Below are 16970 nucleotides of genomic sequence, written 5' to 3'. Positions count from 1 at the left end.
TGACGCAGAAATTAACAACTATAGGTCACTGTACACAGGGAAAAGTGCCACGCATGTTTTACACATGTTTTACATATGTAAAACATGTGTTTGGTAACGCACGGGAAACGTCTTTTTCCTACCACGCATGTAAAACGCATGTTTTAAACATGCGTTATTCATGTGTTTTACGCATGAAAAATACATGTTATGTTAAACGCATGTTTTAAACGTGCGTTATTCATGCGTTTTACGCATGAAAAGTACATGTTATGTAAAACGCATGTTTAAGACATGCGTTATTCGTGCGTTTTACACATGAAAAATATATGTGATGTAAAACGCATGTTTCAAAACCATGTGTTAAACATGTGTTGTAAGAAACATGTGTATAATATGCGTTTTAAATGATGCGTATAGCATGTGTGTAACAAACATGCGAATAATGCATATTTCAAACAAATTATAAGATATTATTCCAAATCATCCATAAAACCTTTGTCAAGTTTACTAGTTCACATTCCATATGTTCCACACAACCAAGACGACTTATGTTTACTTTTGAAGGCTGTTCCCTGGACATATAATTGCTTTAATCAGTTTAATTTGGACTCTGTTGGATAGTTGTCCAATTGGCAATCATACAACATCTCTTCATGTTATTTTGACCACAAATCTCCTTTTGACATGTTTGACAAGCAACATCAGAATCATATATTGCAGACCAGACTTCACTTTTCATCAGTCTTTAAAATTTTCCTGTTTGAATACACCAATAAACAAAAGAAATATCTGTAACATAATTTTCATGTTTCTAAAACCTTGATCAGGTACATTTGACACTAAGATGATTGAAAAGACCATGATATGAAATATTTCATGGAATATAAACCGACAATCTTTTGTCTCTGTAGTTTCATTGGCAGTAATACCACAACTCTTTTAAAAAGAGGTCAAAATTGTCTTAAATGGATTTTGTGGAATGTTGTACATGTATTTGACAATTTTTGTTAAAATGTTCATTATGGTTAAACTTTGACAAACACATTTGTTGACTTATGCATGTAATATGAAAAGAAAAACCCCAAAAGTGTATAAGATGTTTCCTCTAGCATCAATTTAAATACAATTTTGAAGTATAACCAATGTCTTGAGAAATCTGAGATTGTATTATTTTTTTAAACATGTTAAATGAAAAATTCAATAAATCCACTTTAAAGAATTTCATTCATATTTTTTTTCTCTGTTGTCTATTTGTTGCAGAATATAAATTTTTCAAAAAACTTCCAAAAATTTGATTTCACTCTACTTTTATTTTATACAGCAATCTCAAAACGTTACACAACTAAATGTTTTTTTGTTGTTGACATAATAACAATATCAATAGAATGTTCTATCTTCTAAATGTCACTCTTGAAGTTGTCTTCATCTGAAAAAAATAAAATTACATTCATACTTTTAAAAACTTAATTTGATTTATTCCCATATACTGTAAGTTGTTAGTTTTAAACATAATGACATATCCTCAGTGACTTTTAAACATGCTTTTCTGTCTCATTTTAGTCTCTTATGGAGAGTTGTCTCATTGGCAATAATACCACATCTACTTTTTTATATTTGTCTCGTTTTGATATAACAACATATTTGAATAAAACTGGAAAGTATTTTATAAATATAAATATTGATTCTGCTATCAGTAAATTAAAACCAAACTAAACATTATTGTTATACACATATGTATGTTGACCAGTTTTACAAACTGTTGATACCTATATTTTGACATTGTACAAGATCATGTCCTTATCCTATGATTAATGGCAGTCTAAATCAATTAGATGTTTACTGATTGATATTTAAGTCTTAGACACATGATTTTTGGTTTTACATTTGGCATGAGTTTTGCTAATTTTTAAATTCTTCTTCAATGGTCTCTGGTGGAGAGTAATGACTCATTGGCAATCATACCACATCTTCTTATTTTTATATTTTTTTTAAACTTTAATATATGTAGCTAAAAATTGGAAGCAATTAATATTTGTAATAAAAACAATCTTGAATACAAAATGTAACCACAACTGATCTTTTTACTTACAAAATCGAGCCGTTTTTAAAGTGTTATAACCATACGAATTAAGTTGAAACTTTTCATTCATTTATTTATATAATAGGTAACCCATGAAACTTTAACAACTGCAATGTGTTTGGAAGAGCAAGGATTAAAACATTTTTTTTTTTAAATCTCTCTCCAAATATTACATTAAGATAAATATATTTATACACATACCTACTTTTTTTGCCTACAGAAGTCCTTTCTATGAAAATATCCTTTGATTTTGCTTGGCATTCCAGAAACTCCTGTAACATAAATGAAATAAATTAAGTTTTGAATAATATCAGTAAAAAGACAGTATAAACAATTCATGTCAATCAAATAATAAAACTAAGAAGTGTATATTATACTGAACTCACTATATTGGTTGAGGGAATATGCTATATTTTGAACAGTTGTATTAATATTTTATATACATTTTTGTATTAAAACAAACCATAGTATGATGATAACCAGATGCTCCGCAGGGCGCAGCTTTATAAGACTGCAGAGGTTGAACCCTGAACGGTTGGGGCAAGTATGGACACAACATTCAAGCTGGATTCAGCTCTAAATTTAGATTGTGATTAAATAGTTGACACAGCATAGGTTTCTGACACAGAATGAATGTGGTCTAATGAACTTAACATTTTTGTTTTGCCTTTGAGCAATTCACTATGCTGTTGAATATTAATCCTCTCAAAAAAATGTTTGAAGAAATTTTCTTTTTATTTATGAAATCTGAAATGAGAAAAATTGACCCCCCCCCCCCAATTTTTTTTTCTTCACATCCCCCTTTCCCTTATTCCAAAACTGATCTCAATTCAAATTTCTAATGGAGTTTGCAACAATAACTACTCATTTAAATATATCATAAAATATTAAAATATAAAAAAAGTGCTTGTTATCACTGAAAGGTAAAGATTGTTTTAATTTATCAGTTGGTAGTAAAAGTGAATATACATTGTATATTGTATAAAACAATGATTTAAGTTGATTCAACTACTATTCTGGACAAAGAAAGATAACTCCAATTGAAAAATTTCTTGCTATTGCGCAATATTGTGCAATTAGATATTTCTTGCTATTGCACAATACTGTGCAATTGAAAATACTTGCTATTGCACAATACTGTGTAATTGAAGATTTCTTGCTATTGTGCAATACTGTGCAATTGAAAATTTCTTGCTATTGCACAATACTGTGCATTTGAAGATTTCTTGCTATTGCTGAATACTGTGGAATTGAAAACTTCTTGCTATTGCACAATACTTAATATAATAATTTTGGATCCTGATTTGGACCAACTTGAAAACTGGGCCCATAATCAAAAATCTAAGTACATGTTTAGAATCAGAATATCAAAGAAACCAAAGAATTTATTTTTTGTTAAAATCAAACTTAGTTTTTAATTTTGGACCCTTTGGACTTTAATGTAGACCAATTTGAAAATGGGACCAAAAATTAAGAATCTACATACACAGTTAGATTTGGCATATCAAAGAACCCCATTTATTCAATTTTTCCCAACCTTCCTTTTGTGGTCATAAACCTTGTGTCAAAATTTCATAGATTTCTATTTACTTAAAACTAAAGTTATAGTGCGAAACCAAGAAAATGCTTATTTGGGCCCTTTTTGGCCCCTAATTCCTACAATGTTGGGACCGAAACTCCCAAAATCAATCCCAACCTTCCTTTTGTGGTCATAAACCTTGTGTTAAAATTTCATAGATTTCCATTCACTTTTACTAAAGTTAGAGTGCGAAAACTAAAAGTATTCGGACGAGGACGACAACGACGCAGACGTGATTTTTTTTAATTTTTGCAGTCGTTTAAAAAGTGATTGTATCAAGTGCTACAATATTTTAAATTATTACAGTGAGGTTAAAATCCCTGTCATGTATTCATCATCCACACAGTTACTTATCGGAGAAATTTTTTTTCTATCATACCGTATACATGTACATGTATATGTTATGATATTTTTCTAAGACCATCTACCAGAACTTGCAGTCGTCCTATAAAAATAGGAGATGTGATATTATTGCCAATGACACAGAAATTAACAACCATAGCCACCATACAGCGTTCAACAATGAGCATTGTCCACTCTGGACCAACTATATTTCTTTTAGTTTATATAAACTATTCTTATCTATTATTGAGTATTTTTAAAAAGAGTTTTCCTACACAACTTCCTATCGTGATGCTTCTTAAAATTTGATGGGTAATCTTTAGATCCGATTTTATGTAATGGGACAATAAATCCTTTAGCCCATATTTCAGGAAATTTTCCTGTTGTTAATACATTGTTAAATATCTTTACAAAACATTTAAGCAGATATGATTGGCTGCGCTTGAGCATCTTATTTATTATGGAGTCAAAGCTGCTTAATTTATTGTTTTTAGTGGTTCACAGGGGCTTGTTTAGTAGGCCAGACGAGCTTTTACTGTCAATAGCGATTTAATAAAAAAAAATGACAAAATGTCATTGAATTTCTTGGATTCCAAATTTTTAAAAAGTTTAAAGAAGAAATGTTTAACTGCACAATATTGAGCAATAGATTTGTAAGATCTTGACATTTGCTTAGTGTCAGAAACTCATATTACATGTACATGTATGTCAAAAATTTTATCAGAATCCAAATTCAGAGCTGTATCAAGCTTGAATGTTGTGTCAATACTCATGATACTGAGCCCCAACTATTCATGGTTCACCCTCAGCGGGTCGTAGAAAGCTGCTCCCTGCAGAGCACCTGGTTCTGTAATTTTATAATCCAATTCTCTGAAAATTTTAATTTGATATGACATTCTTAAATAAGATTCCTTAAAGCCCATGATTTATGAATGTGTTTCTTACCAGTCACCCCAGATTGAGAAACCAGACCAGGATATTCATTTTATGCCAGGTCACTTGTTTTCAGTCCTCTAGTCTGGTGTTATATATTGTTACTATTGTTAGTACAAATGTATTACTTATAGTTCCGTAACTCTTTCTCCTGAGACACCACCTGCCATGTTATTATTCTTGTCAGGACTTTGATCTTGCCAGACTTCCAAACCCTATTGGACTCTTTGTCCCTAGCTAGGAACTATAAGTATGATGTCACTCATTGGGTTTAGGAAAGTTTACTAATAGGATTTGAATAGAGAGGACGCTCATCCTATGGCTCCCACTTTAGGGACTGTTACAATAACATTAACAAATAGACTTATATTCAACCATATATATATGTCTTTTAAATAAACATCTTATTGTTTACGTGCTTTGATAGTTTATCTCAGAACTTGGGAAGACAACAGGAATATTACGAAGCCAGTGTTAACTTCACTCCGGTTTCACTTGCTACCAAAAAATGTATACTTATCAAAGAGACATATACATTTCAATGGTTATAAACAGATAAACGAGGGACGAAAGATACCAGAGGGACAGTCAAACTCATAAATCGAAAATAAACTGACAACGCCATGGCTAAAAAAGAAAAGGACAAACAATAGTTCCCACGACACAACATAGGAAACTAAAGAATAAACAACACGAACCCCACCAAAAACAAGGGGTGATCTCAGGTGCTCCGGAAGTGTAAGAATAAATGGTCATCTAGCTGGTTCTACTTTACGGTCTTAACTTAAGTTCGTGCATGTCTTTATAATTTACTCAAACTGGATATATCACAGAAGATTGATTCGAGTGAAGCTCTACTGTGATATTCAAGTTTGGTATATATATGTTTACCCCGTTATTGATAGGATTTCAAACTCCTGAGTCCTGTGGATAAATAAATCAGTTTTGGAAATGACATTTAAAAATCCTTCGTGAAATGTTAATCGAATAAAATTTTAAAGTTGAATTCTTACCCATCTTGTCTTTAGTGTCCTAGATTGAAGATATCCTACATTGTTCTAGCTGCATCTCATATCTTCCATAAAATTTGCGTTTTGCTTCACGAATCATGATGTCAGTATCAGTGTCGTCTGTCTGAACGCTCGTTTCCGGGTGAACCGTACGGGCTAATATTAAACCAAAGGCGAAGCATTAAATATTACATTTAAACGGCATTTAATGATTGAAATCCATGCGTAGATTTATAAGTAATGAAAACAAGTAAACATGATTAATAATTGTATGTAACCGATTGGACCTTAAAAAAATATATATGAATGTGGATTCCGTAATTTTCTCTGAGTCTCCATGCCAGTGTAATGGTATTTCCCGCGGTTATTTTTGTACAACTTATAAATAAAATACGGTATGACTATCACTTGCCACTATGTACCTAACAGAATGAACAATTTTGCAAAGACTCACTCAGTGTAAGTATTTCGATACGGTGAATTAATTAACATGAAAAAACTCTGTAATTTCTTAATAATTTTACTGGACACAAAACACACGGACACCGAATTCGTCACCTTCATTACATTATTAAAGTCAAATCGGCACCTTTTTTCAGGACATTTCTGAAATTGATTTTTTAACTGTCACCTGATATTTAAAACGTTTTTCATCTTTTATTTGAAAGTAATTATTGGTTCTCTTCTCTACTGCAGATATGAGGGGGAGGACAGGGGTAAGGGAGACAGGGAGAAAGGGGGTAGGAGAAAGGAGAAAGGGGGTGGGAGAAAGGAGAAAGGGGGTAGGAGAAAGGAGAGGAAGGCTGGGAGAAAGGAGAGGAAGGCTGGGAGAAAGGAGAAAAAGTTGGAGAAAGGAGAAAAAATAAAATATCTCTCCTTTTAAAAAATGATCTGATATTTCAAGAAAAAATATCTCAAAAGGAGATGTTTTATTCTTAGACTAATGGGAGAAAGGAGAACGGGGGTAGGAGAAAGGAGAAGAGGGGTGGGAGAAGGGAGAAGGGTACCCCCCTGTCCTCCCCCTCATATATAATAAAGATGAGGATAAAAAGAAAAGAAAACACTTAAATTTTATGAATGATTTTTTTTTTGATAATCTGCCTTTCCTGATTTTCCTGATCTTTTCCGTGGCGGATCCATAACTTTTCCTATGGGGAGGAGGCGCTGACTGACCTAACATGAGGCCCGCTCCAGTCATGCTCCAATGATTCCCCCCCCCCCTCCCGCCTGGATCCACCTATGCTTTTACCTGTATACTTGAAAACAATAAATACTATTGTTTGCTAGTATTGTGCAGTTGTTATGAAATAAAAGTTCATTATAATAAATATAGGTTCCAGTAGGAACAGATCTATTGTGGCTCCATTGATTGTTTATACAGAGAGCACACAAGCTGATCATGTAAATTTGGTTAAATGTCCAATGGTAGATGGAAAAACAGCACTGTATATAAATAGAGCACCTAGATTCTACATGTGAAAATATGGTTCCTTTTTCAAAGGAGGTTTAAGGATCAGTTCAATTATATTAGATAGTTTATAAAACAATTATGCATAGGCGGATCCAGGGGGGGGGGGGGGGGGGGGGGGGGGGGGCGGGCCCCCCTTTTCGTGGGAAAGATTTGGTTGATTATATAGGGAATCATTGAAGCATGACTGGAGCGGTCCCCCCCCTTAGGTCAGTCAGCACCTATGAGATTACTATCTAATAATGTCCATATGAACTGGATTTTCATCTATATAGGATACCTGAATACCTTTAACAATGAACAAAGCTCATACTGTCAGCTACAAAAAATGTATAACAGGCCATCAAGGCTTGACATGACAAAATGTAAAATGATTTGCCAAAATAAATCAAATATGTCAGACTGCATCAAACAACAACTAAATTTCATCCGGACTTGGAACAGGCATAAATAGAATGTTGGGACTGTTGTGTAACAGCACAAAAGAGGAACAAAGTGGTGAAATCGGTTAGAAATTGTTTTGATTCATTGAATTGGTACAAAGCTAAAAAATCTAACATGAAGACAAACAATCAAAACTTAATAGTACTTTCAGTTATTGAAAGCTCATTAAAAGCTAATAAAAACTCAAACATTATATATAAACCATGTTTTCCCGTACACACATATATATATATATATGTATAGATGTAATTATCAGAGAAATTCGTTTTACAATTTTTGTTTAACATGTTTAATTATCTATAACTGATATATTTTTTATTAAAGTTTCCAAGCAAGTCAATACATGCAATAACAAAAAACTTTTGGGACAGAAGACACTGTTTAAAAAACGTGACCAAAGAAAAGAAAAGGAAATGTACTTGTAATCGACACTGGAGAAAAAATGGACTCTTCAGGTAAGAAGTTTTATTCTGCAATAACTTTTGTTTAATAATAATCTGTTTTTGAATACTAGTAAAAGAATGTGTAAAGTATATTTTAGTGGGACAGCATCCCAACAAACAATAAATAAGAAGAGATATCAAGTGGTAAATATTTTGCTTACTGAATCCAACAAAGTTAATACCAAAGTGCCATGCTATAAATTATCCTTCATCTGAAGAAGGTATGAATATATGCAACAGGAATTTTACAGAAAAAATCTGTCCTTTATTATGTCTATATGCTAGCCGCAAATTTTTCACTGCATTTGCATATCTAGTTAGGTTAGTACTTTTTCATCTTTTTAAAATTTTGTCTTGCAAAACAACACATTGCAGGGATAAAGTAAATGCAACAAGTTTTCATTTTATCCAGTTTTTTTCATGTTTGCACATTCTCTTTCCCATACAATGTTTTGGTGAAGTTAAATAATAGTAGTTTGTACACATGTTGCCACTTGGAAATATAAATGATATGGAAAATAGTATTGTGAGCTCTCGCAAGCCTATGTGAGTTGTAGGATTTTAGAAATTTTAATCATTTGTTCATAAGTAGGGGGCCACTGACTGCCTAAGAGGGCACCCGCTCCAGTCCTGCTTCAGTGAATCCCTATATAATCAACCAAATTTTTACCTGGCCCCACTCTAAATCCACCTTTGCTAAGACCAGTTAAATAATCAGCTTTGGTCAATTATGCATTGTAATTCTGTTAAAAAGGAAGGTGTTTGACTTTTTCTAGTTTAAAAATTAAGTGCTAAGAAACTATTTTTACAGGAATTATATTTTCCCCTTTAAAATGGAAAGTATAATGAAAATTGCATTGTCAATCTCAATCCTATTGTTCAACTTCATGTTTGTTTTTATATTTTTTTTTATCAAATTCAAAGGTTAGTTTTGGCAAGCCAAAGTCATGGATGAGTTCAATAAATGTTGCAGATTACCTTTTTTTACAGGAGTTAAGCTGCTCTGGAAAACTGCATTTGTTACTTATTTCAAGTATAATAACTTGTTGATTTTGCGCATTTTTTTCATAAGAATGTTCAGTATATATTTGCCTTTCGTGAACTTTTAACTTTCAGTTACATTCAGTTCTTGTGAAATTCAACATCTCTTATATAAACATCACAAATGTCTTTTTACTTAATCACCCTTTTTTATGTTTACAGAAGAAATTGTCACACGGAAATGTCTTGGGCAAATTAAAAAGGAGAAGTAACTCTGCTAGGAAGCAGTTCCAGTCATTTGTAGCAACAGGACTGTGACGAATAGAACTTTAATATGAATTGAATCAAAATATAGAATTTAACAAACTTGTGTCAGATAATACTCTCATGCTTCTATTGGAGGACATCAATGATGAGAAGTAAAGGAAAAGACAATAAATGACAGCATATCAAATATCACAATGTATATTTAGTCAGTTAACACATTAATTCATCTACATACTTTACAGCATTCCATTTTAACCATGTGTAAATTTTGTCTATTCAAGCTTAACAAAATGCTTTGAAATTAAAATATTAAATATTTTAGGCAGACATGTTTTTGTAATTTTCATTTATTTTTCAAACTTTCAAGTTATTACATTCTTCAGTGGCGGATCCAGCCAAAAGCCCATTTTTCAAAGGGGTTTCCCAACCAAGGATAAAGGAGAGGTTCCAATCATGTCTTTCATTTATAAATTGTTAATTTCCACTACAAAACTAAAAAAAAATAAGCCAAAGATAAAAAATCAGTCATAAAAAAAATATAATTTTGAAATTCATGTAAAACGCATGTAAAACATGTATTTTACATGAGTTTGTATTTACACATGTTTTACACATGTGAAATATTTCATGCGTTTTGTAACGCATATTTAATATATGTTTTTGCACGCCTGTTATACGCATGTTGTAAAAAACATGCGTTAAACACACAAAAAACATACGTTTTACACACGTTTTCTTTACCATGCGTGAAACATGCGTGGCACTTTTTGCTGTGTACAGCTTTCAACAATGAGCAAAGCCTGTACCGCATAGTCAGCTATAAAAGGCCCCGAAATGACAATGTAAAACAAATCAAACGAGAAAACTAATGGCCTTATTTATATAAAAGAATGAACGAAAAACAAATATGTAACACATAAACAAACGACAACCACTGAATTACAGGCTCCTGAGACAACTATCCACCGCAGTTCAAATAAAGTGGATGTAGGCAATTATAAGCAACCGTACAGCAATAAACAGAGAGAAAAATCCATACTGTATAGTTGACTATACACAGGCCCTGACATGAAAATATGAAACAATTAAAAAAAACTTGAGAGAACTAATTGCCTAATTTTTAACAAAAAAAATTATGTAAAACAAAGATGACCAACATAATCAGAAAATCATGTTTTTTGTTTCACTCATAGCCTGGTAGACCAAACTGCTTACACTCTTAAACTTATTTGTCCTGACCTGACATTGTACCTTTACATATTTATCATTGTAGGTTATCATTCAAGGGTTTAGAAGTTACAGAGATCAGACAGTTGTAGACCCGTTCAGTTCTAAACATAATGTCATTGGTTTGTATATTACAAATGTAGTGATGTTACATTGTATAATGTATTTGATGCAGACAGAGTTATAAGAGTAAATTTGATTTTTGATCACCAGATTGTTATAAAAGACAACTCACCGCCATTTGACTATTGACAGAATCCTTCATCTCTAATTTGAACATGATCAAATGCAACTTCTGGAGGGCAATGGAGAATGCAAGAAAACACAAAACACAACTTCTTTAGCATTTTAATGATTTTTATATAACATTACAAATTAGATACAAAAAGATACAAATATACATGTAAGACATAACAACAATCAAGTTTATCCTACAAAATATTTTTGGAATTTGGGTTGAAAAAAATTTCTGAAAAAAGTAAAGCCATACATCATATGCATCCCCTTTCCGAAAAATTATTCACAGAGTAAAAACCCACAATCATAATAACAGGTATTCACTTTAATATTAAGATATTATTCAATAGACCATGTAAGTGGTTTTTAATTCAGCATATACATTGTATTTAACTTTTATGTATGTTTTGTTTTACAGTTGGAAGAAATGGATCAGGAAAGAGTAATTTTTTCTATGGTAAATATATTATTTATAACAGAGTATGTGTAATAGTCATGATAGTGATGAGGTTTGTTGGTCCATTTTTTTTTCTGTCTGAATGACCTGTTACAGGTTTTACTCTCCTGAGTAAGGGTCCAGAAATTATTTTTTACACAATTACTTAAAAGTTGGGATTCTTTTTTATGTCCCATTTATGGGCATTATGTTTGGGTTTCTGGTCTGTGCGTCTGTCCGTCCCTTCATCCCGCTTCAGGTTAAAGTTGTTAGTTAAGGTAGTTTTTGATGAAGTTGAAGTCCAATCATCTTGAAACTTATTAAACGTGTTCCCTATTATATGATCTTTCTAATTTTAATGCCAAATTAGAGATTTTATCCCATTTTCACTGTCCTATGAACATAGAAAATGGAAGTGCGGATGGGGCATCCATGTACTTGGGACACATTCTTGTTTCAAACTGTTGAAATAATTCCCACTACATTCATCATGTTCATGGCATCAACAAACTTGTATTGACTGTTTCACAGCATTTAATTCATGAATTGTATCACCTTTTTCAAAAACCATTCAATAACAATTTTTATGGTTTAAAATTAAAATGTTTTTCATGACTTGTAAAGTGTGATATTTTTTCAGGAATCACCGAAGCTTCTTTCTTATCAGTGACTATATCCCTTCTGTCACATCTTTTCCATCTGTATCTCTGGTGTTTTTTGGCTATATTTTACCTCTTGGTTTCAATATCAATCCATTTAGTGTAAGTCAGTCAATATTTGTCAAATAAAATGTTAATCATGTGTATGCTTCTTTGCAGCTATACAGTTTGTATTGTCTGACGAGTTCAGTCACTTGAGACCTGAACAGAGACAAGCTTTACTCCATGAAGGAACAGGACCAAGGGTTATATCAGCATTTGTGGAAATCATCTTTGACAATTCAGATAACAGAATTCCAGTAAGATTTAGAAAATTATATATGAAGGAAATGACATACTATAAACCATGGTATTATCACTGATTTGAATTATTTTAGGAATTGGATGAACTAAAAAAATGTAGCTGTCTATGGTATATATAGAATAACCATACATTGTCTCGAAATATCAATGTTATTTGTACAAGGCTTAGAAACAGGTAGAAAGCGAGGCTGTGCCGAGCATTTCTACCTGTTTCGAGCCGAGTACAAATAACAGATTGATATTTCGAGACAATGTATGGTTATTCTTTATATACTGCAACTCTTATAACTGTTCAAAATGAAGTATTTAGGGTAAAAACCGTCATTCTTTAATTGTGAGCTGACAACGTAAAATTGCCGCGAACCTGTATGTTTTATTGACGTCATAAATAAAACTCTACGGAAACACATTGTCAACGTCATAAACAAGGTGATATACGGTCAGTGACTGTATATGACATATGAATATACGGTCAATGCCATTTGACTGCTCAAATAGCACAGCTGCAGTACATTACATTATTTCTTTATCTTAAGATAAGTTATTTGAAGGTCCTTTGGTATATATATACAGTATGTTGTGACTTGAAATCTGTTTATTTTTGTGTAAATCTCCTTTTCTTCCTGTTTTTTATAAAAAAGATCTATGTTATACAATAAAGTAAAGCAACCATATATTTGTAGTAAGTGAAACTTAATCGTCATGAAATTGATTGGTTTAACTGTTGAATTAGAATTACATCATTCAAGATTGTGCTTTTAGATTTTATAAATAGCATATATTGTTAAATTGTTGCATAGAAATAATGTGCATTTCCTGTATGGAATTTCTCTATCAATATAGTATTTAAGGGATATATATATTGACAGATTGAAAAAGATGAAGTTGTATTACGTCGAGTCATTGGTTCCAAGAAAGATCAGTATTTCCTAGATAAGAAAATGGTCACGTAAGTAATTATTTGTTAGAAGTTTTATCAAATTTCAGCAGATAACAATGTATAAGGTATCTATAACAATCATGGCAACACATGTATATTTGTATTTGATAAAATTTAAATTCAGACATCACTGTTACAAGCCTTTTGTACTTATATAGCTAAATTGAGAACAGAAACCAGGAATGTGTCAAAGAGACAACAAACTGACCAAAGGGCTAAAAACAGCCTAAGACTACCAATAGTTCTTTAACACAGCGAGAGAAAATCCCACACCCGGAGGCATGCTTAACCTTAATATATACTTACCTGATGTTTGCCTAAACAAACCAAAGATAACAACTGTTATGACAAATGAATGATATACTATTAAACTGCAGAGATGCAACTAATCGTCGGACCTGTCAGACCTAAGGGGCAGAAATTATGCAGGTCCGGCAAAACTCTTTGCTGTGCAGGACCTGATGGCTGGCAATATTTTAGTCTGCTTGGGTCAGCCAAAACTTAATTCCCTGTCAGTCCCAGCAGAGTATTTTGTTTTTAAAATTGTGATTTTACAACCATGTTGCATGATTAGATAGAACAACATTCAAGGCTTCGATTACATAATAGAAATTGGGAGTTCAAACTGTTTTAATGATAAATATCATAGCCTGACATTACTTTATCCTTCCATAAAAATAAAAAGTAAACCTTTTGCAGAATTAATTTCAGTTTTGAAATCGTATGTTTGACATCGTTAATTTATTGAAATATTTATATCAAATGCAGTTGATAAGTTGTAACAGAGAATACACACCATTGGTTTGAAAAAAATGATGTAACTTTGACCTCCGTAGCAGAGTTCAAAAAATATATGGGTCACTGAATATTCATAATATATTTCAGATCATTTGTTGTTTTGATGTCAAAGATTACTTTATTTTTTAAAATTTTCTTTCAAATTAGTTTTAATCCAGAAAATAGTAAAAACATTGCCTGATTGCATGTACCTTCAGTTGAATATCTATATCTAAATTCAATTAATTAAAGCTGTTATCCATAATCACAAATTGAATGCTTTGTTTACAATTGTTAAAGGCCATGTGCTTTTTGGCGGGAAAATTCGGGAAACCCCTTAACAGGAAACAGTTATATTTCATTGTTATTTATAAACAGTAAGAATTTTTTATTTTTATTAACTGCTAACATTTATTCATGATAAATTGAAAATTTCTTGAGGTGAAACTGATAATACTTTTTATACTCTACATCTAGGGGTGGTATAAAATGGAAAAAAGGGGGGGCTTTTTTTTCATATTACGAAAATAAATTTTTGTGAGTGAAAATATAGGTCTGGCAGAGATGTGATGGGTCTGTCAAAACTTCGTACCCTGCAGGCCCCAATGTCTGACAGGAAAAAAAAACTGTTTGCATCTCTGAAACTGTAGTGTTTATGGTTTTAGATTTTATAATTCTTAACATATTTGGTATTACAGGAAAGGTGATGTTATGAATTTGTTAGAGAGTGCTGGATTTTCCAGGAGTAATCCATATTACATTGTCAAACAAGGAAAGGTACGTTCTAATGGTTTATCTCATATTTCATCTTGTTACACAATATTCATGGGCGGAGGATTTAGTTGCTAAGTGATGGAGATAAAAACTTGCAATTAAAAGATACACTTTAAAAAAAATGTTTGAGGATTTTAGAGATAGTATAAAATGCATTATAAATAAATATTTGCACAGTGGGATATTACCGTATAGCAGGTTATTTTAGCGGGTGTAAAATTTAGCGATTTTCATTGAATAAGGTATACAAAATATTTTGGCAGTTATAATTTTGGCGGATTTAAAACTTTTATCAAAACCTTTGCATGGGCCATTTTAAATTGGCGGAAGTTAATTTTTCTATCTGCGAAGTAAGCGAAAATTTGCACGTCAGGATAATAACCCGCTGTTCATTATTCAAACCTTGAAGAGATGATTAAAATCTTACAAATTTACAAGTAAATATGAGTTTCATCTTCAAGTATCTATATAGATAACTTACATTAGTATTAATCCCAACTGCCAGTGTAAATCTAGTTGGCAGGGGAAATAAGAAATGTACAAATATTGTCCAAATTTACATAAATCAATAACATGGACAAATTTATAATCAGAATAAGTACAGCTTTTGATAATTACTTCAGATTAACCAAATGGCCACAGCTCCCGATTCTCAGAGATTAAAACTTCTTCGTGAAGTAGCTGGTACTAAAGTGTATGATGAAAGGAAAGAAGAAAGTAAAGTTATTCTGAGAGAAACAGGTAAGATATATATCTATAGTGGTTATCTTTTTGATGTCAAAATGAAATGTTTGAATACAGTGTTTTCTACAATGTTAAAATCAGTGTGTTACAGTATTAACCTGCACTTTTCCATTGGACCATTAGTGAACAAGTTTAGAACTTACTGGCACGAGTGACATATTACGTTTGAATGTATACTCACTAAACTGTACATCAGATATTATTGCATTCATTAATTAATGCAATTTTTAAAAGTATGGACAAAAAAGCCTATTAATTATTGGGGTTTCAGGATAAGCTGCAAACAGATATATCTATCAAAGTCAGAATGCAAGTTATTATTGTTCTGAAACTCATCCAGTTGCATTTTAATGAAGATCTTGCAATCATTTCTCAATAAACAGCATTCAGAATCTTTTTATATGAGCTTAGCCATATTTGTGATAAGATGCAGATAGTGTATTGTTATTGGGATGTTAATATTTGGTATTGAAAGTAGTTGTATTATATATTTGTTATTGGGAGGTTAATATTTGCTATTAAAGAAGTTGTATTATATATTTGTTATTGGGATGTTAATATTTGCTATTAAAAGTAGTTGTATTATATATTTGTTATTGGGATGTTAATATTTGCTATTAAAAGTAGTTGTATTATATATTTGTTATTGGGATGTTAATATTTGCTATTAAAAGTAGTTGTATTATATATTTGTTATTGGGATGTTAATATTTGCTATTAAAAGTAGTTGTATTATATATTTGTTATTGGGATGTTAATATTTGCTATTAAAAGTAGTTGTATTATATATTTGTTATTGGGAGGTTAATATTTGCTATTAAAGAAGTTGTATTATATATTTGTTATTGGGATGTTAATATTTGCTATTAAAAGTAGTTGTATTATATATTTGTTATTGGGATGTTAATATTTGCTATTAAAAGTAGTTGTATTATATATTTGTTATTGGGATGTTAATATTTGCTATTAAAAGTAGTTGTATTATATGTTATAGTGGATATTATTTCTTTGTAGAGGGTAAAAGGGAAAAGATAAACGATCTGTTAAAATATATAGAGGAAAGATTAGCTACACTGGAAGAAGAGAAAGAGGAGTTAAAAGAATACCAGAAATGGGATAAAATGAGAAGGTATGATCATTAGGCCAAATAAAAATATATGTGTGGTTCCAGTTACCCTACCTACCCTACTTTTTAGTCATAATAATAGCCTACCCTAAAGATTTTTTTGTCATTTCCCGTTAAGCACTGTTAACCCTTTCACCGATTGCTGCCCAGACAGAGGCTACTCTGAGACGATGGCTTCCCTGGCTACTATTACTCAAGTGGGAGATCTTCATAATAAA

General features: G+C 31.6%; 1 protein-coding gene and 2 long non-coding RNA genes across 3 annotated transcripts in view; 2 read left to right on the top strand and 1 right to left on the bottom strand.

Moving 5' to 3' along the window:
• Positions 1-16970, top strand: part of LOC139518685 (structural maintenance of chromosomes protein 3-like) — a 58600-nt gene that overhangs the window by 2489 nt on the left and 39141 nt on the right. Inside the window, exons 2-8 of the mRNA XM_071310156.1 lie at positions 10803-10878; positions 11412-11450; positions 12248-12387; positions 13261-13340; positions 14807-14885; positions 15506-15623; positions 16641-16755. Coding sequence (XP_071166257.1) covers positions 10803-10878; positions 11412-11450; positions 12248-12387; positions 13261-13340; positions 14807-14885; positions 15506-15623; positions 16641-16755 — 647 coding nt within the window. The remainder of the gene's footprint in view (positions 1-10802; positions 10879-11411; positions 11451-12247; positions 12388-13260; positions 13341-14806; positions 14886-15505; positions 15624-16640; positions 16756-16970) is intronic.
• LOC139518687 (uncharacterized) lies at positions 1273-6048 on the bottom strand. The gene is made up of 3 exons (XR_011663431.1): positions 5930-6048; positions 2264-2334; positions 1273-1408 (listed from the first exon to the last, which is right to left on the bottom strand). It is a non-coding gene; the product is annotated as an uncharacterized lncRNA (long non-coding RNA).
• LOC139518686 (uncharacterized) lies at positions 6259-9623 on the top strand. Its single transcript, XR_011663430.1, has 3 exons — positions 6259-6385; positions 8163-8293; positions 9485-9623. It is a non-coding gene; the product is annotated as an uncharacterized lncRNA (long non-coding RNA).

This window comes from Mytilus edulis, chromosome 4 (assembly GCF_963676685.1).
Source record: "Mytilus edulis chromosome 4, xbMytEdul2.2, whole genome shotgun sequence".
Taxonomy (NCBI): domain Eukaryota; kingdom Metazoa; phylum Mollusca; class Bivalvia; order Mytilida; family Mytilidae; genus Mytilus; species Mytilus edulis.
Note: the sequence above shows the minus strand (reverse complement) of the source record. Positions and strands in the feature narration are given on the sequence as shown.